Genomic DNA, 23,309 nt, shown 5'->3' with positions numbered 1-23,309 from the left:
TAAATTGCTTGTTGTATGGACGTTAATCCCGCACCATACCTTAAATGTGCGGTAAAGTAAACGTGCTTGTATGGGCACTAATTCTGCTCCATACATTTAAATAACAGTAAAGGCGTGGACGATAAACCCGCACCACCCTTTAAAATAGGTTAATTTGCTGTAAAGTAAATTCACAAATTAAATTGCTGTATGGACGTTAATGCCGCACCATACTTTAAATGACAGTAAAGGAGACAGAGAAATAACCACAGTGTTGAGTTGAAAAATTTCAGAAATAAAAGGAGAGACTATCGTGCTGATAACGTGTTATAAAATAACCTGAGATATGTGCGATATTGAGCTGTACGTAAAATAGATAAGACACAGCTTTTAACGAGGTTCGGCTATGCCTACGTCCTCGGAGAGCAGCAGCGGTAACCTTTCACTATAAAAATCTGTGGCTACAACTTTAGTGTTTACAACATATGTGGCTCACTGAATTTTCTCTCTAGGAAAATTTCTCTCTGCTTTCTCTTCTCTCTTTTCTTTTTTTTTCTTCTTCTTTCTTTCTTTCCGTTTCTCTTCTTATTTATAGGCTGAGAAAATCACTATTCATCACTATTCATCACTATTCATCACTATTCACCCGTGACAGACAAACTCTATCAAAGCCGCCAAATGAACAGTAATGAATAGTTAATGAACAGTAATGAATAGTTAGTGGGCTCCACACAAAGACTTTTACAACAAGTTTAACCCATCTCCTCCAGTCCTCTACCTGTCCTCCTCCCTTCCAACTTCCACCTTCTATAAAGTAGAGCACTGTGAGCCTTTACAAATTTTATATTGTAAATTTCCCCACATTGAAGTTATTTTTTGCCACAAGACCCCAAATTTTAAATTATATATTTTCTCCTTTATCTTAAAACCCCCAATGAATAATAAATCATATAATTTTTTATTCAAATAAGAAAAAACAGGGAGTTAGTTACAAAATTTTAAGCATACTTTATGTTCATAAAACATCAGTCCTGATCTTTTGGACCCCTGTAGTCCAAGAGATTTATGGTCATTTACCATTAGATGTAAATTCAACGGTTGATTTGAATCGGGTAATAATCATTTATGTCATATTGCATTTATATATATCATTTTGAACCATTAGATTAATATCCAACGGTGGGTGACCACAATCTCTTGAACTCCTGTGGTCCAAAAGATCGGGACTAAAACATATATATAAAGAAATTTACAAAATAAGAGCCTGAAAAGCTTCTTTTCTATTTTGCCCCTCTCTCTCTATCTGTTTATTTTCTCTTTCGCTTCTCCGCTGTAGAAAATCTAGAATCCCCTTCTTCTTTCCAATTCGTTTCCCTCCACAGATCTCCAAATTCCCTCTCTCCAACCCTAAATTCATCGTCCCACACTCTCTCTCAACAATTCACACTGATCCATTTTCTGTGCGCGGATGATTCTAGAAACTTCCATGAACCTTCCCGATAAGGCGCGTTTCGCTGCTGTCTTCATGGACCACCGCCACCCTTACCATGCCTGAGCTGCGTAGCAGACCACGCAGAACCCGGGCACCCAAAAACCCCGACCCGATTCTGAACCAGAACCCGAACCCGATCACCCAGCCTCAGCCTCAACCATCTCAGAAGCTAACTGTGCGGAAGACTAGGACCGCACAGAACAAGAAGAATAACAATAATAATCAGAAGAAGAATAAGGAAAAGAAGGCAGTTGGTGTCGGCAAGAGGAGGAGGGCCAAGGCTGGTCCGGTCATTGAAACGAGGTCGTTTAAGTTAGACGAAGAACAGGCTGGTGGTGAGGGAGCCATGGATGAGTACGATAGCGGTGGCCGCAGTGCCGATAAAGGTCCCGGAGCTGAGGATGAGGGCTTAGCTCCTATTCCCGAGAAGGTCAGTCTCTCTTTCACTTTTTCCTTTTCTATATTTTCCTATTAGTTTAAGTTTGGATAATGAGTAAGCTGAGAAAATGAAGGGAAGATATAAAATTTTGTGTATTTTTTTTCTCGTTGCCATTTTTTGAACTGAGAAGTAGAAGAAAAATTCAAAATTCAAAATATAATTTTTTGTTTATTAGTCTTAATTTGTCGATTTGGGCTGTGAACTCTTTGTGCGTGGGGCGTGGCAACAACGTGCAGTTTCTTTCTTAACATTGTGTTTGCACTGCGAACTATTTGGCATTATAGCATATCATGGTTTTTTTGCTAATTGTTTTATATTCATTCTTCGATTTATTGACAACAGGTCCAGGTTGGTGGTTCCCCAGTATACAAAATAGAAAAGAAATTGGGGAAAGGAGGCTTTGGACAAGTGTATGTAGGTCGACGCATGGGGACTGGCCCTGGAGCTGTTGAGGTGTGCAATCATCTTCTTCATGGCATAACATCATTGTATAATTTGTTTCTGAAAAGAAGAAAGACGTTATGTTGGATTTGTATTGTTAACGTAGCTGTTTGATCTAAATTTTAGGTTGCGTTGAAATTTGAGCATAGAAGCAGCAAAGGATGTAACTATGGCCCACCTTACGAATGGCAAATTTACAAGTAAGATGCTCCTATCTTCCCTTGTAGTGTGCTCGTTCTATACAAATCACATTCTCACCTTCCCAGTCTTATATTGTAACTCTTACTTAATCTTATGTCTGTACAGTGCACTCGGCGGTAGTCATGGGGTGCCACGAGTTCATTATAAGGGCCGTCAAGCTGACTACTACATCATGGTATGAGTTGTTTGCTCAAATTTCATTTTAATTGTAGTTTCTAATTAGCCAAGTTTGAGAATTTATGGAATCAGCCCTATTTTGTGTACAGGTGATGGATATGCTTGGACCTAGCTTGTGGGATGTCTGGAATAACAGCTCACACACGTAAGTTTCTCCCGTCTTTATACAGAAAATAAGGAAGGTATTTTCATTTTCTTCTTGCAACACTTGTATCGTGGTCTGCTGCTCTAACACTCACTTCTACCTTTTTAATTTCAGGATGTCAATTGAAATGGTTGCGTGTATTGCCATTGAGGCAATATCCATATTGGAGAAGATGCACTCTAGAGGGTGATAATTTTATTTCAAATTTTCTGATTATTAGTTTTTTTCTTTTCAATATAATTAGTAGTTACGTTGAAATCATTGCAAATATAGTTCACTTATTTTTCGTGAAGATAGAATTCCATTGGTCAGAGAGTTATTTGATTTAATTTAAATCTTCATATTCTAATCCCTGTAATTGTGCCATGTGGGCTGTGTCAGTGCCACAACGTCCTGATACTTCTTTCCTATATCAATGCCTCATTTTAGTGCGTGATGGATGTCTGTTTAGTATGGTATATGTAGATGAGTGACGAGCAATATGTTGAATTCCTGTTAACCTGGTTTCCCATAAATGAAATAAAATGGCAATATTGAGTTGCTCTCCATGGTTTGCTTGTCAAGTTATTTACAATTTCTCTGATGGTGTTCATGACAGATATGTACATGGGGATGTGAAACCTGAGAACTTTTTGCTTGGTCCCCCTGGTACTCTTGAGGAGAAGAAGCTGTTTCTTGTTGACCTTGGATTAGGTAAGTCGTAGTTATATGATCCTACTTACAGCCGAAATTACTTGTCTGAGTAGCGTACCTAATACCTTATCATCTTGTTGCCTGTTTTGACTTGACAGCCACCAGGTGGCGAGATTCAACTGGCCAGCATGTTGACTATGATCAACGACCAGATGTTTTCAGGTGAAATAAACGCTGGTTAATTATTTGACCATAAAGTGTGATTTACCCTTGCAACTAAACCAAAAAACAAAAACCAACTGATATGTATACTGATCATTAATGTGCTGCAGGGGAACGGTAAGGTATGCAAGTGTGCATGCTCATCTTGGTAGAACTGGCAGCAGGCGAGATGACTTGGAATCTCTAGCTTACACACTGATATTTCTTCTTCGTGGCCGGTTGCCATGGCAAGGATATCAGGTTCATAATGTCCAGAATTTGAGTAGGCATATGCTTCTATTTAGTAGTGTATGTCACTCTAACACAATATTTTTGTTAGGGAGAAAATAAAGGATTCCTTGTCTGCAAGAAAAAGATGGTCACTTCCCCAGAAAATCTGTGTTGCTTCTGCCCTCAACCATTCAGACAGTTTGTTGAGTATGTGGTGAATTTGAAGTTTGACGAAGAACCAAACTATGCAAAATATATATCCCTTTTTGATGGGATTGTTGGTCCAAATCCAGATATCAGGCCAATAAATACTGATGGTGCTCAGAAGGTACTTTTAATGTTCTTGCATCTATACAGACTGTTTTTAGGTACCATTACTTATGGACCTTGGCTTCGAAATCGTCTAACTTATATTTGTTGCATTGTCAAGCTTATATGTCAGGTTGGACAAAAGAGAGGAAGATTGACCATGGAGGAGGAGGATGATGAGCAACCAAAGAAGAAGATTCGCATGGGGATGCCTGCAACACAATGGATTAGTGTATACAATGCTCGTAGGCCTATGAAGCAAAGGTATATTCATTAAAGTTACATACTGGACTCTGTAATTCAAATTTGACCTAGAAATGAACTAAGTCGATGTTTCCATCTCTCGTAGATATCACTATAATGTTGCAGATGTGAGGCTCTCCCAACACATTGAGAAAGGAAATGAGGACGGGTTATTTATTAGCAGTGTGGCTTCCTGTTCAAATCTTTGGGCTCTTATTATGGATGCTGGCACTGGCTTCAGTTCCCAAGTTTATGAACTTTCTCCCTATTTTCTTCATAAGGTTTGTGTTCCATTAAATCTAGAATGGTTGTCTATCGAAGATTTGGATTTAGCTAGCTTTTGCAACTAGCATTGTTGTTTTTATGCATCGAATTATTTCTTTTATAATTTATACTACGCCACATGGATTATTATGATTGCCTGTGTAAGGAGATACATCAATCATGCCATTTCTCTGGTTTTGAAGGAATGGATTATGGAGCAATGGGACAAAAACTACTATATCAGCGCAATAGCAGGAACTAGCAATGGAAGCTCACTAGTTGTAATGTCTAAAGGTTAGTCTAAGTATCTGTATCTGTATAGCTCGATTGCTTTACCAATTTAGTCATCTAACTTGACCTCTATTGCTTCATATAGGGACACAATTCTTACAGCAGTCATATAAAGTCAGTGAGTCATTTCCTTTCAAGTGGATTAATAAAAAATGGAGGGAAGGATTTTATGTTACTGCAATGGCCACTGCCGGGAGTAGATGGGCTATTGTTATGTCCCGTGGTGCAGGATTTTCTGACCAGGTCTTATTTGGATTTCCAAATATGTATGTTGAAATACCATTTGGTGGTGAAGAAAAGATTCTGATAAGTGTGTTTTGTCTCCCTTGAAATGAATAATTGCAGGTTGTGGAACTAGATTTCCTGTATCCAAGTGAAGGCATTCATCGAAGGTGGGATCATGGTTTCCGCATCACGTCAACTGCAGCAACTTGGGATCAGGCAGCTTTTGTCCTTAGTGTTCCGAGGAGAAAACTGGCAGATGAAACTCAAGAGACGCTTCGAACTTCTGCTTTTCCTAGTACTCATGTTAAGGTGGGTTATTTTATTAATTGTTTTCTTCCTGTTTGTGGTTTCCATTTCATTCTTCTTTCTGAAGGCTCAAGTTTCTGTGGGAAATTGTGCAGGAGAAATGGGCAAAAAATCTGTATATTGCATCTATTTGTTACGGTCGAACTGTCTCATGAACAGCCAAAGTTATGTTGGGATGCCACTGATGAAATTCTGACGATTCACCTTTATGAACCACAAGCCAGCTTTTACCATTTAGTGACTGTTCAGAAGCAAAAATCCTCTCACGGAAAATTTGATTGGTCTTTGCATATGGGAGTTGATGTACGCTAAACTCTTCTTTATCGCCACCATAACATACATCTGTTACAAGTACTTGTGCACTGTCTTTCAATCTTTTGAGCTTATTTATATCTTTCATGCCCATTGGGAAGTTATTTATTCTTGCCTATCGTTAGAAAGATTGTATATTTCTGAGCAATAATTCCTCGGTTGAAGGTATGTGCACAAGTCATGTTTTGATTATTGATAGAATTTGGGAAAGTGCTCCTATGATTAGATGTGTCTCTGGACATTCTGAGCCCTTAAATCTGTACTTAGTTTTCTTCATTTTTTCCCCGGGGGGTGAGAGAGCTCCTTTGTGGACTTTAAGATGAGATGTCTCAGTTTGACCTGAAAAACAGAAAACAGTTGTATACTTGCAAGCGTGAGTATGTAATGGTTTCTTAATTATTTTTTGTTTGTCTCGACCTCTTTCCAAACGCTTGTGTCCTTTGAATTACTAGCCACTGGTTATATACATTGCTGACCAATTCATGTTAGCATTACACATAAAGTTGGCGATATGAATATGCTAGATGTTCAGTGAATAAATGAATATCACAGGTTGAATGGTTGATAATTTTCGTTAAGGTCTTTGAAGCAGAACCGCAATAGGGAAGGTTATTTTGCACCAATTGATGAAGTAAGACCTGTGATGCCAAGAAAAGAAAGACCACCTATCTTAACATTGGTAAGTTGTAGGTCACAAGGAAATTTTATTCAAATTTCTCTTTATTGCAGTTTATATTGTGATTTTCTGTCTGGTTTTGTAGCTGTATGGTTTCATTATCTATTAGACAGCACTCAGTTCTTTTATTATGCTAAATCTCCTTAGCACTTCTTTCCGGTCGTCTCTTCGTTTTGTTCCATTTTTTAATCGTTTTATATGATGTAAACCACCGTCTTTGTATTAGATATAGGTGAGCTGCATGTGTGTGTGTGGCTTTGTGGTTCTTGCATATCCAGCCATGGTGATGCTATTGGAGAAAGTGGAAGTTGTCAAACCACAAGGTATGATATCTTTGTATTATTAACATTCCCCCCCAACTACCACTGTTAAAATTCATGACATGACTGCCGTTTTGTGTGACTGCATCATTCTCATGCATTTCTAACTTGCATTTATGAGCCTGCTCTTGGTAATTACCACAAGAGAAGTACAAATTTGTCTTATTGTGTAACTAGTATCCGCATTGGTTTCTGTTCCGTTTTGATGGATTTAGTGTGTATAAGATTACTGTGGATTAATGTTGGTTTTAGTTCGAAGCACCTTTTTCACGGGACTGATAACTAATTGTCCAACTACTACTGTTAAACTTCATGACATGACTGCCGTTTTGTGTGACTGCATCATTTTCATGCATTTCTAACTTGCATTTATGAACCTGCTCTTGGTAATTACCACAAGAGAAGTACAAATTTGTCTTATTGTGTAACTAGTATCCGCATTGGTTTCTGTTCCGTTTTGATGGATTTAGTGTGTATAAGATTACTGTGGATTAATGTTGGTTTTAGTTCGAAGCACCTTTTTCACGGGACTGATAACTAATTGTCCAACTACTACTGTTAAACTTCATGACATGACTGCCGTTTTGTGTGACTGCATCATTTTCATGCATTTCTAACTTGCATTTATGAACCTGCTCTTGGTAATTACCACAAGAGAAGTACAAATTTGTCTTATTGTGTAACTAGTATCCGCATTGGTTTCTGTTCCGTTTTGATGGATTTAGTGTGTATAAGATTACTGTGGATTAATGTTGGTTTTAGTTTGAAACACCTTTTTCACGGGACTGATAATTAATTGTCCAACTAAACAGACCAAAGTTTAGTATTAGCCTTATATAAATATTTTGTCTCTTTGCTGAAACTCCTGTTCATCTGTCTTAATTGGACAGAGTACTGAAGTTAGTGATACCAGAAGCAGGATGGGGAATGTTAGTTGGGAGAAATGGTTAAACGTTCTAGATAGTGCTTAGGAAAGTTAACTGATTTCGTCTAGGTATAAGAAACGTAGTTAAATGCAATAGAACAGATTAAATGCTAGAAAAATGAATCTTGCATCACGAGTATATGTTTGCATATGCCGAAAAGCATTGTTCGGCTTTTAGGAAAATAAGAAATAAAACAAGTAAAAGAATGAGGATCCTTTACGAGCCTATAATTTGGAAGTTGTAATGGGTGCTTTCAGTCTAATGACATGATTGAGTTAAGCGGCACACAACCTCTTAAAAAATGTTCAGGAACTATGCATATTGTGCAAATTTCATTTATGCTCTTATTTTAATTGTAAATCAGTCTAGAAGAAGAATGGTGCAGTACACCCATACAATTTCGACGTTCCTCTCAACTCCCCAAGCCATTTGGTTTTATTTCCAGTTGCAGAGCCAAAATGGCCCCTTCTTTGGTGTGCAGAATTTTCTAGATTGAACTGACCAGACCGACTTGAATCTGGCTGGTCAGAAAATGCAGCCAGGTCATGAATTGGCATTTCAGAAGACGAATTGAATCCATCATGAACCGGCCGAGGCGTGGTGGTTGTTAAACTATTGTCGAATATAATCAAATTTTTACTGTGAGAATGATTTCAATTGTTGCCATCATCCTCCTCTGTTTAACTGTAAAAATTACGTACTCTGATCACTGGTTCCTTCCCCTTTTGGCAACAGACGTCTGACGGTAGGCCACAGCATAACTGGAGAGAGGGTAACTTTTAAACATCATATGCAACGATCCATTTTTGTGTCTCTTTTCCTTTCCCAATATGACAACTTGATTTTGTTAAAACATTTTTCTCAATATCAATACCATCCTTAATCACAAAAGAAAATTAAAAAAGGACGATTATCATCCAGCTATGAAGCGATTACTAAAGAGTACAGGTTTAGGGTTAAGATGTTTGATAGAGGTGATGTTGAATGGATTTAGGAGTAAGTGAATGGATAAGACCAACTTTATCACACAACCAAAACCCACCCACTCGCCACCTCCCCCTCCAAAAAAAAAAAACCAAAGGATAAACGTCATGTCGTAGATGATCAGTGATTATTTTCGAGTGCGGATTGCACAGAAACTCGCAGAAAATTTCCCACATAAATTTGGCGCCTGCATTTCATTGTGTTCTGGGCTTTTATTTGAAAATTTATGGGTTTAAGCTCAATGGTTCTGCTCTGCTCTGGATTCGAAGATTTCGGGCTTATATTTAATAGCTTTAATAGAGAACAGGAGGAAGGTATGGGCTTGGTACGGCACACCTTGGGAAATTGTATACAGCCAAGAAAGTGAAACGGATTAGAATTATGGAAGTTTCTGCAATGCTTATGGTTGTGTTTGTACCCATTGCCCATTTTTCCCCGCCAGACCACCGAAAACGAGTCATGGTTTGATTCCGTTTTCTATACCTGACTGTATCCATACGTCCACAGTACAGTAGAACAACCCTAGAAGGCCAGAACTACAGCAACAAATATCACTATTCTCATTAAGGGTTGGAGTGATCCATCAAACTCACAACCACACAAGACTAACGCACATCAACTCGCCAGTACTCAACATTAATGAGTTCCCTTGCAAAGATTGACATCAACTCGTGCCGGTTCGAGGACAAAAAATGGACAAAACTGAGCTGGCTTTAGTGAAAAACCATTATGACAGTGCATGGAACCTCTAATGTGTTGGCCTTCGACATAATCTTCTCAATCGAACTCTTTCCTGGGGGAAATTAAGTATCATAACATCAGCAGTTACATACCTGAAGACAATCGAAAAAAAGAAAAAACTACTAACAATACTTGCCTCCATGTTGTCATGATTATATCGAATTGAGAAAAGACACCTGCATCCCCTTATATCGTGCATTTTCCTTTGGATTTCAATAATATGAGCATCATAGTAGATTGCTTGATCTCTCCTCTCCTAATTATTACCAAACCACCAAACGTGAACACTACTACCAACTTGAAACTGCTGTTGGTTATAGTATGCCAAAACAGACTACAACTTTGGGAATTACCTGGAAGCAGAGGACAAGGTCTCCAACCTTCAAATTTTGACATTCTGAATGCTCCAGTGGTACAGAACGTTCTCGCACTGCTCTTTTTACATTGACCCACTCATCTTCTTCGGCTCCAAATCCAACAAATCTGACACGAACTTCCTTTAATAAATGACAAAATCCATTTAATGAATTTATGTATGATTAGGACTGACTTTTGTACTGTTTTCTAAATCTAAGTCCGGTCTCCAGTTAGATTTATATGGACTCAGAGTTCAGCCCACTGTAAATTGGAAGCAGTCAGCAGTATAATCATCAATAGGCAATAGGTTACGATTTAAATACTTACAGTTTCCCCCGAACTAAGAGACCTGTGAGCAAGGAATGACTCAACATCATACCTGCAAAGTGATATAAGATATTCAGACTCCACAGAGTGGAGAAACGGACGGTGAAACAGAGAGAGCATCTAATTGGCAAAACATCACATTCATATTAAAGTGTTGAGAAAATATTATCTTTCCATTACAATTACTATCAGGGTAGCTATGTTTGCACTAGGCAATCAGAACATACAATTCAAAGAGGCACAAATTTTAGGAAGTCTTTCATGCTCACTAACAAGTTGAATGGCAAAGATTTAGGAAATACTCATGCACTGAAACTGTACTTAAATCTTCATTATACCTTCTATGTTTTGCCCCACCTCTTGTTTTAAAGTTGAGGTGGTTAAAAAGACCTTGAGGCATTAAACTTCTACTGTTTTCAGGTTAATTAAAGTGTGCATAGTCATTCATTCCTTAAATCCTGCATCAAATGCCTCATATCAATATTTTTTATGATTTAATATAAGCCTAGCTTTCCAAGCGCACCCAATTAAACACAAGGTCTTCCTTGTAATGCTGAAAACCTTGTTAAGAGGTGTACCATAAAATATGCTAATAGCCAACAAGTTAGAGCTTATAGTAGTAATAACAAAAAACTGATGAACTAAACATAAGGGACCACCAAGAAATCCAATGACAAAGTCACCCTTGTTTGTATACTAACCATGCCCCATCTTTTGATGACCTTGCCTCAAATTCCAACTCTGATATGTTTCCGGTCTTTTCTTCTGCTTTCAAATGCACAATAGTAAAATTGGAATAAAATGATATGTGAATAATATTATGTGAAACAGAAACAGTTCAAACTTGAAATAACTTATTAGATCTGACATTCAGTGGCTGGCTGGTAATAGACTGACAAATTTATATAATACAGTTCAAAACTTCAACTAGCTCGGTTGGTTTGTGGTTCACTATTTCTCTATTTTGGCTATAATAAATGAGCTCACCATACAAAAATCAGATTTAACCAGTTTGCAAAAGCCTTACAAGCTTGCGTAGTACTACAGCCTAGACATAAAAGCAACAAAAAGTTATGAGAAGCACCTTTAGGTATTCCAGAACTTCCAAGTGCCTTATTCGAAGGGCGAATTCCCTGCTCGGATACGTTTGGCAACTCTTGCGCTCTATTCTGCAACCAACTTTGCACCTAAGACAATTGCAACAGAGTAGGGCTCCAAAGATGATTAATCAAGGACACCTTATGGTAACAATAGCAACAACAATATCATGGTATTATACAGATATACTGCAATAAAAGTACAGGAAGAGAGAGCGAATGAAATGTGCAACCTCAGTCCATTTCACAATCGGTTTCCCAGCACGACCTGCGGAGCGACTGCATAAGCATAACAAGCCAAAGCAAGACTTAGAGTAGGGGCCAAAATTTCTCCGAAAGAAGAATCAGTAACCATGAAATGAAACTCACTTAAAACATTTTGCAATATTTTGACAAAATTGTCGCTCCAGCACTTGTTCTCCTAATTCCCTTAGCAATCTCTCCATTTTCTGAGTCTGTTCATAATGGTGGTGGAAAAAACCAAATAAAAGCAAAGCGCAATTAATTTCAACAGATAATCTCCAATTAAGGATTGAATTCCACTGTATTGAGTGAGCATGCGAGTTTTCTACTGACTTACTAATAATGGCATTCTTCAAGACATGGAAATCAGACAACGTAAATCACATTAGACAGTCTATATTTTCAAAAGAAGACCGCAGAAGCTGGGTGATAAGTAATTTTCAATAAACAAGCAATTCCCAGATAATGATAAAGGAAAAATAAATGAATTTAATAGAAAAAGGTGGAGAAGGAAGAGAAATTTATTCATTACCTCGGCCTTTGTAAAGCCAATGTGAATCTCTCTGTGTCTTGGACGAAGACGCTCCATTTACTCTCTCTCTCTCTCTCTCTGAAACCCTAACTTTAAACTTTGTATATTTGATTTCTTTCCCACTCTCCCTTTCTAATGGAAAACCCTAGAACTTTGTACAACAAGCACCTTTTTGTTCTGATTTCTTTTTCTGATTTTTTTAAGTCTTCAAACGGAGCTCACTGTTCTGTACTTTCAAGTTTAAAATGGAATGGAATGTCTGCTGTGTCTGCGTTTTTATGGACTTCGCTTTCCCACATTGGAAAGTGAAGACAGGCTGAATTGATATGGTGCCAATTCAAAGCCCAGCCCAGCCCAGCCCAGAAGAGTGTTCAGGCTCCCTATCCATTTATGGGAACCTGATCCTGTGGAAGGGTGGGGTTTGGATGATTTGGTTAAAAAATATGGGCTGGGGTGGAAGAAGAGGCAGTTTGTACTTGAAATTCAGATATTGGAATATCATACTTTACTTGCTGTGTTTTGCTAATTACGTAGCATTGTTTAGCTTAATGTATGGTCTGTTGTATCATTAGGCATATAATTAACAGATAAAAATTAAATTATTGAAAATAAAAAAGTTTTTCCGCTGCCAGGAGTCAAACCCGGATGATAAACTCAAACCATTTTATTGGGCTACAGCAGATTGGATGCTATTGATAGGAAATATAATAACATAAATGAACATTATTAAATATATAATTTAAAAAAATAAAAATATCGAAAAATTAAAAGAGGTTTTCCGTTGATAGGATTTGAACCTGGATGATTAACTCAATCCAATTTATTGGGCTACCGCAAATTAGATGCTATTAATGGGAATAAAAAGCTATATAAATGAAAACTATTAGGCAAACAAAAAAAGATAAGGAAAATTATTTAAAATTAAAATAAAAGCTTTTTCGCTGCCGGAATTCGAACCCGAATAATAAACTCAATCCAATTCATTGGACTACAGCAGACTATTGTTATAAATTGGAATAACAATTATATATATATATATATCATGAAACATTGTTGCAATTTATATCTTGCCAATATTAACCCTCTCTGGCAAATAAGTTGTGTTGTGCATTTAAACAACAAATACCAGAAACTGGCAGTTTTTAACAGATATTTCTGTTTAGAGTAGATTATCACTTATATAAAAAAAAATAAAAACATATATCATTTTTAAAATAAAACTCCAATTTTCAACTAACATGCAACTTAACATCGTTAGTCTTTCTTCTTCTTTTTCAAGGTCTATGCAAATTTGATGATTGAATCACTTTTTTTTAAATTAGAAAAAAAAAAAAGAAATCTCGATGGTATGAGAGGATTTTATTTATAATCAACATTCAAAAAATAGAGGACATGAAACCTAAACCGAGTACAATCATTAGAAGTTGTCTAAGCATGAAGGATGAACGCAAGGCCGGAGTGGCAGCACTTAAGGCAAAAAATTATGAAACACGAGTATAGGAACATATATAAAATATATCAGCATTCAAAACCTACTTGTTTGTTGGGGTCAATTTTTTTGATTGTATCATATTTTATTTGGAGAATTATCAAAATCCCACCAACTTGGATGTGAAAGTTTCTCATAATAATTGTTTCAATTGTTTTACATGCATATATAATATATTAATGCTTTAACGTGCAAAGAACAAAGAATGAATTAAAGATTTTTTTTTTTTTCCATAAGATATATCTCATTAGGTCAGCATAACATAACTGCTAAAATATGAAAATTATGAGAGAATATTTGTTTGTGGGAATTTTCTGTGTATTCTTCTCCTTGTAGGAGGTCATATTTATAATACAACGAAACCTGAATGGGCAAGTAAATAATAAATTCCTAAATCTATTTGCAGTAGGAAATCAAGAATTAAAGTAAATCAATTACAATTATAATAGGAATTCTTGGTGTGTAAGGAAAGTAAGTCAATATCCACAAGTCACGCCAACACCCCCCTCACGTTGGTGCATAGATGTCGCCAATGCCCAACTGATCTAGTGAATTGTGGAATGCTTTACTGGAAATCGCCTTTGTCAAAATATCCGCCAATTGATTCTCGGATTTCACAAAATGCGCAATCTGGTCTATGTGTCGGGGTCGTTAGTCGAGAAGTCATAATCTGTGCAGCGGAAGATGCATAAGATACAGGTTGAGTAGGAATTGGGATCGGAATCTGAGCCTGAGTCGAGGCCGGAGTCGGAGTCGAAATCGGGATCAGGGTCTGAATCAGAGACAAATTCGGGATTGGGGTCATCATCGGAGTGGGGGTCGGGGTAGTCTTCGGAGTCGAGGTCGGGGTCGGGGTCGTCTTCGGAGTCTGGGTCGGGGTCGTCGTCGTCATAGTCGGGGTCGGGGTCGGGGTCGTCTTCGGAGTCGGGGTCGGGGTCAGGGTCGTCTTCGGAGTCGAGGTCGAGGTCGTCGTCGTCATAGTTGAGGTCGGGGTCGAGGTCGAGGTCGGGGTCGTCGTCGTCATAGTCGGGGTTGTCAAAAGAGGATCCTGATTCTGGATCGGGTTCGGGGTCAAAGTCTGCATCTATAGGAGCAAAGCCATCTGGGCACTCAACTCAACGATGGTTGGTGGAGAATGAGAGAATGAGTCGCTGGTGCTACCTCCATGAGGGTTGAAAAAATCATCAACCCCCATAACACTAAATAAAATAATCTCTATTACAATAGGACAAAATATAATTGGTAAGTAACCAAAATTCTAATGAAATAAGGACTCGCCAACACTCCCCCTCAAGTTGGGCAAAGATATTTCGCAGGCCCAACTTGACAAGCGAGTCACAGGACACCATACTTGAGAAGCACCAATTATAGAGAAGATCTTTTAGTCAACCACGAGTGAAACAAGTGACAAACTAAAACAAAGTTCACAGCGGAAACACAAGAGCAAACCTTAAAAAATAGGGCACATAGCAAAACACAGAAACCCTGTGAGCACGGCTGTAGATAAGGCAGAACACAGAAACCCTGTGAGCACGGCAATAGGTAAGGCAGAACACAGAAACTCTGTGAGCATGGCAGTAGATAAGGCAAAACACAGAAACTCTGTGAACACGACAATAGGTAAGGCAGAACACAGATATCCTGTGAGCACGGCAATAGATAAGGCAGAACACAGATAGAAGCAACAACAACAATATCCCCAGCAAGAGACAACAAAACTGACAGCAGCAAGAGCAACACAAGGCACTGGCACCAACAAGAGCAATATAAGCCACTGGCACTAGCAAGACAAGGTAGGGCAAACAACTGTGGCAGCAGCAACAACAGAGACAACTTCTCTTCACTCTCCCTCTCCCCCTGAAGAGAAGGCGTCGATAGAGCCATATGATCAATGGTACTTGAGAAACAGGCACGGACAATTAGTCATGATAGATAGGTAGGTGAATTACAATGGAATAGATGAGCAGCAGTGTCATTCCCCCTCAAATCTGACGATGTATGAGAGTCGAGATTTGAAGAAAGCAACACCGCACCCAAATAAAGTTGCATCTATCTCCCCATCAAATCTGAGACTAGTAAAGGGTCAAGATTTGAAAGAAGAGAAATTGAAATAATAGTAAAGAGAACATGCCAGTCCCATGGCAGAAACAAATGCAAGAGGGGAAGGTGGTAACAGTAGCACGATAGTAGGTAAGGTAATAGCAAGGTAGGCGGTGGTGACAGTAGCAAGGTAGACGATGGCGACAGACTAGGATTATAGGTTAGGTGAAGAGTGCAGCGGAAATATGTAGCGTTTAGGGTTAGGGTTTTAATGTTGTAGGGACAGATCGAAACACAGCATCAACATCGGCAATGACAGGGAGAGGGAGGGATTTACAGCAAGGTGAAGACCCATGATGGGTTAGGAATGAGGAACGCCAACGACTCTCAATTTGTCAAAGGATCTCAAGGATTACGAACTAGGCTCTAATACCATGCTAAAATATGAAAACTATGAGAGAATATTTGTTTGTGGGAATTTTCTGTGTATTCTTCTCCTTGTAGAAGGTCATATTTATAATACAACGAAACCTGAATGGGCAAGTAAATAATAAATTCCTAAATCTATTTGCAGTAGGAAATCAAGAATTAAGGTAAATCAATTACAATTATAATAGGAATTCTTAGTGTATAAGGAAAGTAAGTCAATATCCACAAGTCACGCCAACAATAACCACAACAAATTTAGGGATTTGATACTTTCTTGTCCCATTCTATTATAAGATTTTTCTTAGAAAAATAATATGCAATCATTAGGCATCCGCCGTTGTACAATGTTGATAAATATATATATTATATATATTTTAGGACATTTTTTATTAAAAAGAATGATAATATACTAAATTTATACACACAACACAGATACATATATTATACTTATTATCAATAATGGTGCGCACATGTAACATAATAATAATTATTAATAATTTGATGCTATGTGTGAGTGAATATATTGATCGCGATTTTAATAATAAACTACACGTCGTATTACTTGTTTCAGAGATGGCTGCAGAGTCCAAGTCTCCAATCAGCAGGGTAATTAGGACGAATTGATCGGCTAAGAATTGATAAATTTGCTGGGGTAGTTCCGGATGTGCCAACAACTATTTTATTAACAGACCAAAGAAAATCACGCAGCCATCAACCATGAAAGAAAGCAAGTATGAACTGTTTGAATATGTTGCCTACCATTCATATTCATAGAATCATGCGATCTGTGTTAGGTGCGATGTCTTCTCTTCTAGATTTTTACAGTGTATTGGAGAACAATTTTGTAGCACATAATCACAAGACACCCTTTTCTTATAAGCCGAGATGATGTTCGAGTAGTTGCATGTGAAAACAAAAAGGTTTTTTTTTTTTTTTTTTTAAAATATATTTTTTTATATTCATGATTACTGACAAATTTCGAAATGAATTTGGATCCGCTGATTTTGAATTTTATTAGTGGTTTGCGAGTGATTCCATGTACTATTTATGTGTTACTAGTATTCGTTAAGTATCATGAACAAATATTGATTAAAAATAATGTCCAAACAAAAGGGAACGGAATTTTTTTACTGGTCTAAGTAAAAATTGCACAAATTATGGTGACGTTCTTTCACGATTACGAAGTTCAAACGCGTATTAGCTTACAATAGAATGACAACTTGCGCGTATGAATGGGAGAAATTCTTTTCTCATTCTTACCCCTACAAAGAACGCTGCAAAAGTATTCTTGCTTTTTCTTTATACGACTAGCCAGTCAATTTCAATGTCTCAAAAATTTCTTTCTTGGCGTACGTGCCATTTTTCTTTGATATCTTTCCAATTGTTGAATAAATCTCTTATTTTAAAAGAAGAGAGTGGACTAGAAAGTAAAAGTTTTTCCTTTTTGGATATTAAAAGGGCTCCTGAATTCGAATCTCCTCTTTTCCGTCGATGAAAAAACAAAATCATGGGTTTTGAAGGAAATACAAAAAGGAGAAATTAATTGCATAGAAAGCAAAGGCTAAACTACAGGCACACAGAATGGAAAACGCGGTGAAATTATGAATAGAAAGTGATGAGCGCTATGGATGGTAGAGAGGTAGGGTAGGTTGGCAAGCAATGAAGAAAACGGCAAGCTTTTATGTTATAGTGACGGGGGGGTCAAGTCAATTTTTGGCAAAATAATCAAACAAAGAAATCATGACATTATAGCATATGTGCAGTAATATTTGAGCTTTTAAGCAACAAGGAGGAGAATGGTTTTTTTTTTTTTTTTTTTTTCATGGCATTTCAGTCTCTTACAGCTAAGTGGTTAGGTCGGCAAATTTAAGGCCATGCTTTAGACGAACACGACATTTGAACAATAAACAACTGCGATAGGGTTATTGAATTTATATATAAAACAACAAATTATAGATATAATAACAGGACAGCGACCAAAGAAAAGGGCTTAGTTTAATGGCAGCCAACATACAGCTTTTTTATTTAGTGGTTGCGATTTCACAAAATAATTTATATTTTCCTGTCGCAGCACATTGATGACCATCCATAACTAACATAGAAGATGCATAACATGAATTGGGAAAATCATGCACAAGGAATAAAAAAGTAATTTCAATATATTTGTCTGAATTTTGAGTGCAAACGTTAGTCTAAACTACATAGTAGGAGGATTTCTCACACACACAATTATAATATTGTGGGAATTCAAACTTAGACCTTAGGTCAATACCATTGATGCTAATTTAATTGATTTTTCTCTCTCTACAAACTCTGTTGTGGAGGGGGCATAATATTTGCAGACCTCCAATATGATGTCGCTGAGCAGGCACAATTTCCTGGTACGCATATAATAAAACTATGCCATGTTATTGCAAAGCTGACATGCCCTTTCAATAAACGTTGGCATTTTTTGATTAGTTGAATAATTTTGTACACGTGGGTTCTTCTCTTTGACATTGAAAGTTTGAAACCTACCTTGTTTTTCAGTCCATTGTAATGGTGAACCCAAAAAGGTAGGCAATAAACCCAAATCTTACTCTTGAGTTTGCTATAAAAGGTGGGGTTTGGTTTTGGGTCTCTGCAAAACAAGTCTGCTGCTTTGCCAAATTGTCTGTGTTGGTGCTTTGGTTTTCTGCTTCTGCCATTGCAGCTCTGCATTGTTGCTCTGTAAGCCTTGTGTTATTTGCAGAAGAGACTAGTAAGAGAGCAGAAGGTTGGAGCTTTGATGGGGAGCTTATTGAAGGAGATAAGGAACGGTGGCCACTCAGTGGCTGATACTGAAAGCAAGGCTGGGTTTGGTGGAGGTGTTGAGGACGTGTACGGTGAGGATTGTGCCACGGAGGATCAGGTCCTCACACCATGGACTGCCTCTGTTGCAAGGTGACGCAGACAGCTCTTTTCTAACCGTTATGGGATAGTTATAAATGGGTTTTTTTAAAAAAAAAAATTGTGTTTTTGCATTTTGTCTGGAACTGATCATAGTTGTCTCTACATGTTTTTTTTTTCTTTTTTTTTAAAAATTTATGAAAGTTTTGCTCCTTTTTAGATAAGTGTCTGGAAATTCGTGTTTTAAGGCTCACTTTAGTTTGCAGGTTTGGGCTATAGATCAAATGGTAGACCTTTTTCAGTTGGTTTCTCTGACAAAACTTTGTTTTAGATTCCAATGAGAAAATTATCCAAAATTATTCTTCTCAGATTTATATGGATCACAGAGACAATGGATGTGTTTGGTATGAGAAGAGTTGTTTTTTCTCTTCAGAAAATTGTATTGGAACTTAAATTTGTAGGGCTGACCTTTTTTCCCCAGCTTGTTCTTAGATTTCACTTAGCCTTTAGATGTTTTTCTCTCTTCATTTCATGCCCTTTGAAACCATGTTTCTAGTTAATGAATCAATTGCCAGAAACTTAAATATGCAGAATTTTAATTCTTTTGTGCATCATCTGCAATCCAAATGTGTTACAGTGGATATACTTTGCTGCGTGATCCACACTACAACAAAGGACTTGCCTTCACTGAGAAGGAGAGAGACGCTCATTACTTGCGCGGCCTTCTGCCTCCAGCCATCCTGACTCAGGAGCTTCAGGTTACAAAATGACATTTCTTCAAACTTCATTTTCATCCTAATGTTTACCCAATTAAACTGTTGAATGATTCCTTTTTTAGTGTTTATTTTCTGCTAAACTTTCTGTAATAATTTTGGTGATCAGGAAAAGAAGTTGATACAGAATCTTCGCCAGTATGAAGTTCCATTGCATAGGTACATTGCCATGATGGATCTTCAGGTAATTGATTGCTTGTACCAGTTGAAACAATTGAAACTTCAGATCAATACAAATTACATTATAGGGAGTTATTAATTTTTCATCTTTTTCTTGTGGCTTTCTTGTTGTATTGTACAGGAGAGAAATGAAGGGCTGTTTTATAAGCTTTTGATTGATAATGTTGAGGAACTGCTTCCTGTTGTGTACACCCCAACAGTTGGTGAGGCTTGCCAAAAATATGGGAGCATTTTCAGGCATCCTCAGGGTCTTTACATCAGTTTGAGAGAGAAGTACTGCCATCTGATGACGTTTTGAACTTCAACTCTCATAATTAGTTGCATAGCTGTCAAAGCATATATTGAATTATGAAATTTTTCAGGGGAAAGATCCTTGAAGTACTAAAGAATTGGCCGGAGAGGGGCATTCAAGTTATTGTCGTGACTGACGGTGAGCGTATTTTGGGGCTCGGGGATCTTGGCTGCCAGGTATGTGTGGCAGGTTCTGTTCTATGTTTAAACTGTTGCTTTGAACCATGTATATTTTGCCTTTGTCTCTAGTTGAATTTATTTTCACTTTGTTTGACGTAAATGTTTCGAATTTTCCAGGGCATGGGAATTCCCGTTGGGAAGCTTTCTTTGTATACAGCACTGGGAGGAGTTCCTCCTTCAGCAGTAAGCATTTCCAAACTGCTGCCCCCTTTCCTTGACAAACATTTGCATTAATTTTCATAGGTCAAGTTGGCCCGAACTTGGCTGGCCTGTGGTTGTATTTCTGTTTATGCTGAGCAGTTGATGACTTCTTCATGCAAGTGTCTCAAAAAGTGTTATGAACCACACTTGACCTGGATAAGTTGGCTGAGTTTAAAAATATGAGCAAGAGAAGCTATTCCTATACTTCCAGAAAGTTTACAGATTGCATTTATTGTTTGCAGTGCTTGCCTATAACCATAGATGTCGGCACAAACAACGAGAAGTTGCTGAATGATGAGTTTTACATAGGGATTAAGCAAAAGAGAGCAACTGGACAGGTTTAATGTTTTATCTTTTCACCTTTATCTTCTTTTTTTAGTTGCCAATTCTTTTGACAATATGAAGTATGAAATTATGTAAAATTGAAGTGGTTTCTTTTACCTTTGTGATTTAGGAATATGCAGAGCTTCTAGAGGAATTCATGACTGCAGTTAAGCAGAACTATGGGGAGAAAGTCCTAGTTCAGGTAGAAGTGTTTCTAATCTTTCATGTTATCTAGTTAGTGGAACTTCTGAGTTCTGTCCACCTGGTTTTTTCGTTATCTGAATAACCCACTAATCTTTGCTGTTTATTTCTTGCTTAATTTTTAGTTTGAAGATTTTGCAAACCACAATGCATTTGAACTGCTGTCCAAGTACAGCAAAACTCACCTTGTCTTTAATGATGACATACAGGTAACATAATAGACTTTCTTTTGACAGTTAGCAATCTTTCTTCCAGGAACATTTTCAAACTATTTTCTTTCAATTTGGTTCAGGGAACAGCATCTGTGGTCTTAGCAGGGCTCATATCTTCCTTGAAATTACTTGGGGGCCAATTAGCTGATCATACTTTCTTATTTCTGGGTGCTGGGGAGGTGAGGCTCGGATAGTAGTATTCAAACTTACTGTATTCATAACTGCTCTGGTTTTTTGATATTGTTTAACACTTTTGCTGCTTGGCTACTCAAGGCTGGAACTGGAATAGCAGAGCTTATAGCTCTTGAGATATCAAAAAAGGTATTAACTTTCTTACATCCCCTCTTCCCCAAAACACTTTCTTCAGCTAAGCATTTTTTATTAACAATGTGTTAAATTTTTTTGCAGACCAACGCTCCGCTGGAAGAAACCCGCAAGAAAGTTTGGCTTGTGGATTCTAAGGTACTTCCTCCTACAGAATATATATGCATTTACTCAGTATCTACACTCCCATAGCTTTCTCTTTTCCTGTTTCTTTTCTTTTTCTTTTCGGATATAACCATGGTATCATATTCATTGCAGGGACTGATTGTTAAATCTCGCATAGGATCACTTCAACATTTTAAGAAGCCTTGGGCTCATGACCATGAACCCATCAAGGAACTTGTAGACGCCGTGAAGGTGTGAAATAATGTTTTAATGACAGAATATCTATAAAAACAGAAAATAATTTCCCCCTGTGATCTTACAAAATGCCCCTCTTCATCAGGCAATCAAGCCGACGGTGTTAATAGGAACATCTGGTGTAGGAAAGACATTCACAAGGGAGGTTGTTGAGACCATGGCATCCTTCAATGAGGTTGATTTTCTCTCCTCCTCCCTCCATCATATTCATATATGATGATTAATTTAAGTGACGCTGATCTGGTGATTGGCATGCAGAAACCTCTCATTCTTGCTCTTTCCAACCCAACATCACAATCTGAGTGTACAGCTGAGGAAGCTTACGCATGGACCAAGGTAATTAATCCTTTTTTTCGTTTTTTTCTTTATTTTTTTTTCCCTTTAGTTTTCCTTAGGGCAGTTTTGTGGCTAGATGAACTAGCAGAGCTCTGTTTGATCATGATATCCATTTTTTTATCCAAAGGGTCGAGCAATCTTTGCTAGTGGAAGCCCATTTGACCCTGTTGAATATGAGAAGAAACTCTTAGTGCCTGGCCAGGTTTGTACCTTCCAACTCAAGGAATTTTTTTATCTCCTTGTTCACTCTCTTCATTGAAATTTATGAAGGACAAAAGGACCTTACTTTCTCCTAACCATGTCATTCAGGCCAACAATGCCTACATATTTCCTGGTTTCGGTTTGGGATTGATCATGGCGGGTGCCATTCGTGTACACGACGACATGCTTTTGGCAGCCTGTAAGTACTAAAAAATAAGCTATAAATTACCATTGATAATCTACTTACCTTCATTATATAACCTCTTCCATCTCTAACCTTGTGCAACAGCTGAAGCTTTGGCTGCCCAAGTTACCCAGGAAAACTATGAAAAAGGAATGATTTACCCACCATTTACCAACATCAGAAAGATATCAGCCAACATTGCTGCCAAAGTCGCTGCCAAGGTTTATGAACTTGGTAAGTTTCTTTCTGATAGGTCATGTTCATACAAGCATTGCCTAATAAACACAATTTACTAAATCTTAGGGTTTTGTCAATTTTCTTTCTAGGTCTGGCTTCTAATCTGCCTCGGCCGAAATATCTGGTTAAGTATGCAGAGAGCTGCATGTACAGCCCACTCTACAGAAGCTACCGTTGAATTTCGAAGCTGCATATACATCCCCGGTCTACAGAAGCTATCGTTCAATTTCCAGTGTTTCTGTAGTTGCAATTTCTCTGATCAAAATAATTGATTACTTTTCGTTTTCTGCCAAAAGAAAAAGAAAAGGAAAGACTACTTTATTCTTTCAAATTCAACATCAAATGAATTAGTATCAATATCAAAGAAGCTTTACAAACATGCCCCGT

The 23,309-nt window shown here is 37.7% G+C and overlaps 3 protein-coding genes across 8 annotated transcripts; 2 read left to right on the top strand and 1 right to left on the bottom strand.

Moving 5' to 3' along the window:
• The first annotated feature begins 1,247 nt into the window (after positions 1-1,247).
• On the top strand, positions 1,248-8,626 carry LOC117630178 (casein kinase 1-like protein HD16). Of its 5 annotated transcripts, none has more exons than XR_004586199.1 (19): positions 1,248-1,901; positions 2,253-2,363; positions 2,478-2,551; positions 2,658-2,727; positions 2,819-2,874; positions 2,989-3,060; positions 3,473-3,567; positions 3,666-3,729; positions 3,840-3,969; positions 4,049-4,267; positions 4,370-4,512; positions 4,598-4,772; positions 4,959-5,049; positions 5,132-5,289; positions 5,392-5,580; positions 5,673-5,880; positions 6,482-6,568; positions 6,792-6,888; positions 8,176-8,626. XR_004586199.1 is itself a non-coding variant. In XM_034362925.1 (16 exons), the coding sequence occupies exons 1-16, from the start codon at positions 1,527-1,529 to the stop codon at positions 5,730-5,732; spliced, it is 2,082 nt and encodes a 693-aa protein (XP_034218816.1). In that variant the 5' UTR covers positions 1,248-1,526; the 3' UTR covers positions 5,733-6,297. The 5 variants fall into 5 exon arrangements, 1 of the variants encoding a protein (XP_034218816.1); XR_004586201.1 differs by having other exon boundaries at positions 6,469-6,568; positions 6,798-6,888; XR_004586198.1 differs by having other exon boundaries at positions 6,469-6,568.
• A 427-nt stretch (positions 8,627-9,053) lies between these two features.
• LOC117615863 (protein SAWADEE HOMEODOMAIN HOMOLOG 1-like) lies at positions 9,054-12,375 on the bottom strand. Of its 2 annotated transcripts, XM_034345026.1 has the most exons (9): positions 12,093-12,375; positions 11,687-11,772; positions 11,551-11,596; positions 11,305-11,407; positions 10,922-10,985; positions 10,221-10,272; positions 9,890-10,033; positions 9,673-9,792; positions 9,054-9,588 (listed from the first exon to the last, which is right to left on the bottom strand). In XM_034345026.1, exons 1-9 carry the CDS (start codon positions 12,147-12,149, stop codon positions 9,544-9,546), a joined length of 717 nt encoding a protein of 238 aa, XP_034200917.1. In that variant the 5' UTR covers positions 12,150-12,375; the 3' UTR covers positions 9,054-9,543. The 2 variants fall into 2 exon arrangements, with proteins under 2 accessions (XP_034200917.1, XP_034200918.1); XM_034345027.1 differs by lacking the exon at positions 10,922-10,985 and having other exon boundaries at positions 9,890-10,019.
• Positions 12,376-18,325: 5,950 nt separating this feature from the next.
• LOC117615861 (NADP-dependent malic enzyme-like) lies at positions 18,326-23,289 on the top strand. Its single transcript, XM_034345023.1, has 20 exons — positions 18,326-18,431; positions 18,782-18,972; positions 19,556-19,676; positions 19,801-19,875; positions 19,993-20,144; positions 20,234-20,339; positions 20,460-20,525; positions 20,786-20,881; positions 20,998-21,069; positions 21,194-21,277; positions 21,361-21,459; positions 21,554-21,601; positions 21,689-21,742; positions 21,863-21,961; positions 22,050-22,139; positions 22,223-22,300; positions 22,428-22,502; positions 22,610-22,700; positions 22,791-22,919; positions 23,012-23,289. Exons 1-20 carry the CDS (start codon positions 18,402-18,404, stop codon positions 23,098-23,100), a joined length of 1,845 nt encoding a protein of 614 aa, XP_034200914.1. The 5' UTR covers positions 18,326-18,401; the 3' UTR covers positions 23,101-23,289.
• Positions 23,290-23,309: the final 20 nt, after the last annotated feature.

Source organism: Prunus dulcis, chromosome 1 (genome assembly GCF_902201215.1).
Source record: "Prunus dulcis chromosome 1, ALMONDv2, whole genome shotgun sequence".
In the NCBI taxonomy this organism is placed as follows: domain Eukaryota; kingdom Viridiplantae; phylum Streptophyta; class Magnoliopsida; order Rosales; family Rosaceae; genus Prunus; species Prunus dulcis.
This window is presented reverse-complemented; position numbering and strand designations above follow the sequence as displayed.

Bases quoted from the DNA above. Each gene is read 5' to 3' on its own strand.
- LOC117630178 (XM_034362925.1), top strand. From the start codon at position 1,527: ATGCCTGAGCTGCGTAGCAGACCACGCAGAACCCGGGCACCCAAAAAC. The intron at 1,902-2,252 runs GTCAGTCTCTCT...TATTGACAACAG, and splicing joins TAGCTCCTATTCCCGAGAAG to GTCCAGGTTGGTGGTTCCCC. The intron at 3,970-4,048 runs GTTCATAATGTC...TATTTTTGTTAG, and splicing joins TGCCATGGCAAGGATATCAG to GGAGAAAATAAAGGATTCCT.
- LOC117615863 (XM_034345026.1), bottom strand. From the start codon at position 12,149: ATGGAGCGTCTTCGTCCAAGACACAGAGAGATTCACATTGGCTTTACA. The intron at 10,273-10,921 runs GTTAGTATACAA...ATCACTTTGCAG, and splicing joins TCATCAAAAGATGGGGCATG to GTATGATGTTGAGTCATTCC. The intron at 9,589-9,672 runs GCAAGTATTGTT...AATTTCCCCCAG, and splicing joins ATAATCATGACAACATGGAG to GAAAGAGTTCGATTGAGAAG.
- LOC117615861 (XM_034345023.1), top strand. From the start codon at position 18,402: ATGATGTCGCTGAGCAGGCACAATTTCCTG. The intron at 21,278-21,360 runs GTAACATAATAG...AATTTGGTTCAG, and splicing joins TCTTTAATGATGACATACAG to GGAACAGCATCTGTGGTCTT. The intron at 22,140-22,222 runs GTTGATTTTCTC...ATTGGCATGCAG, and splicing joins CCATGGCATCCTTCAATGAG to AAACCTCTCATTCTTGCTCT.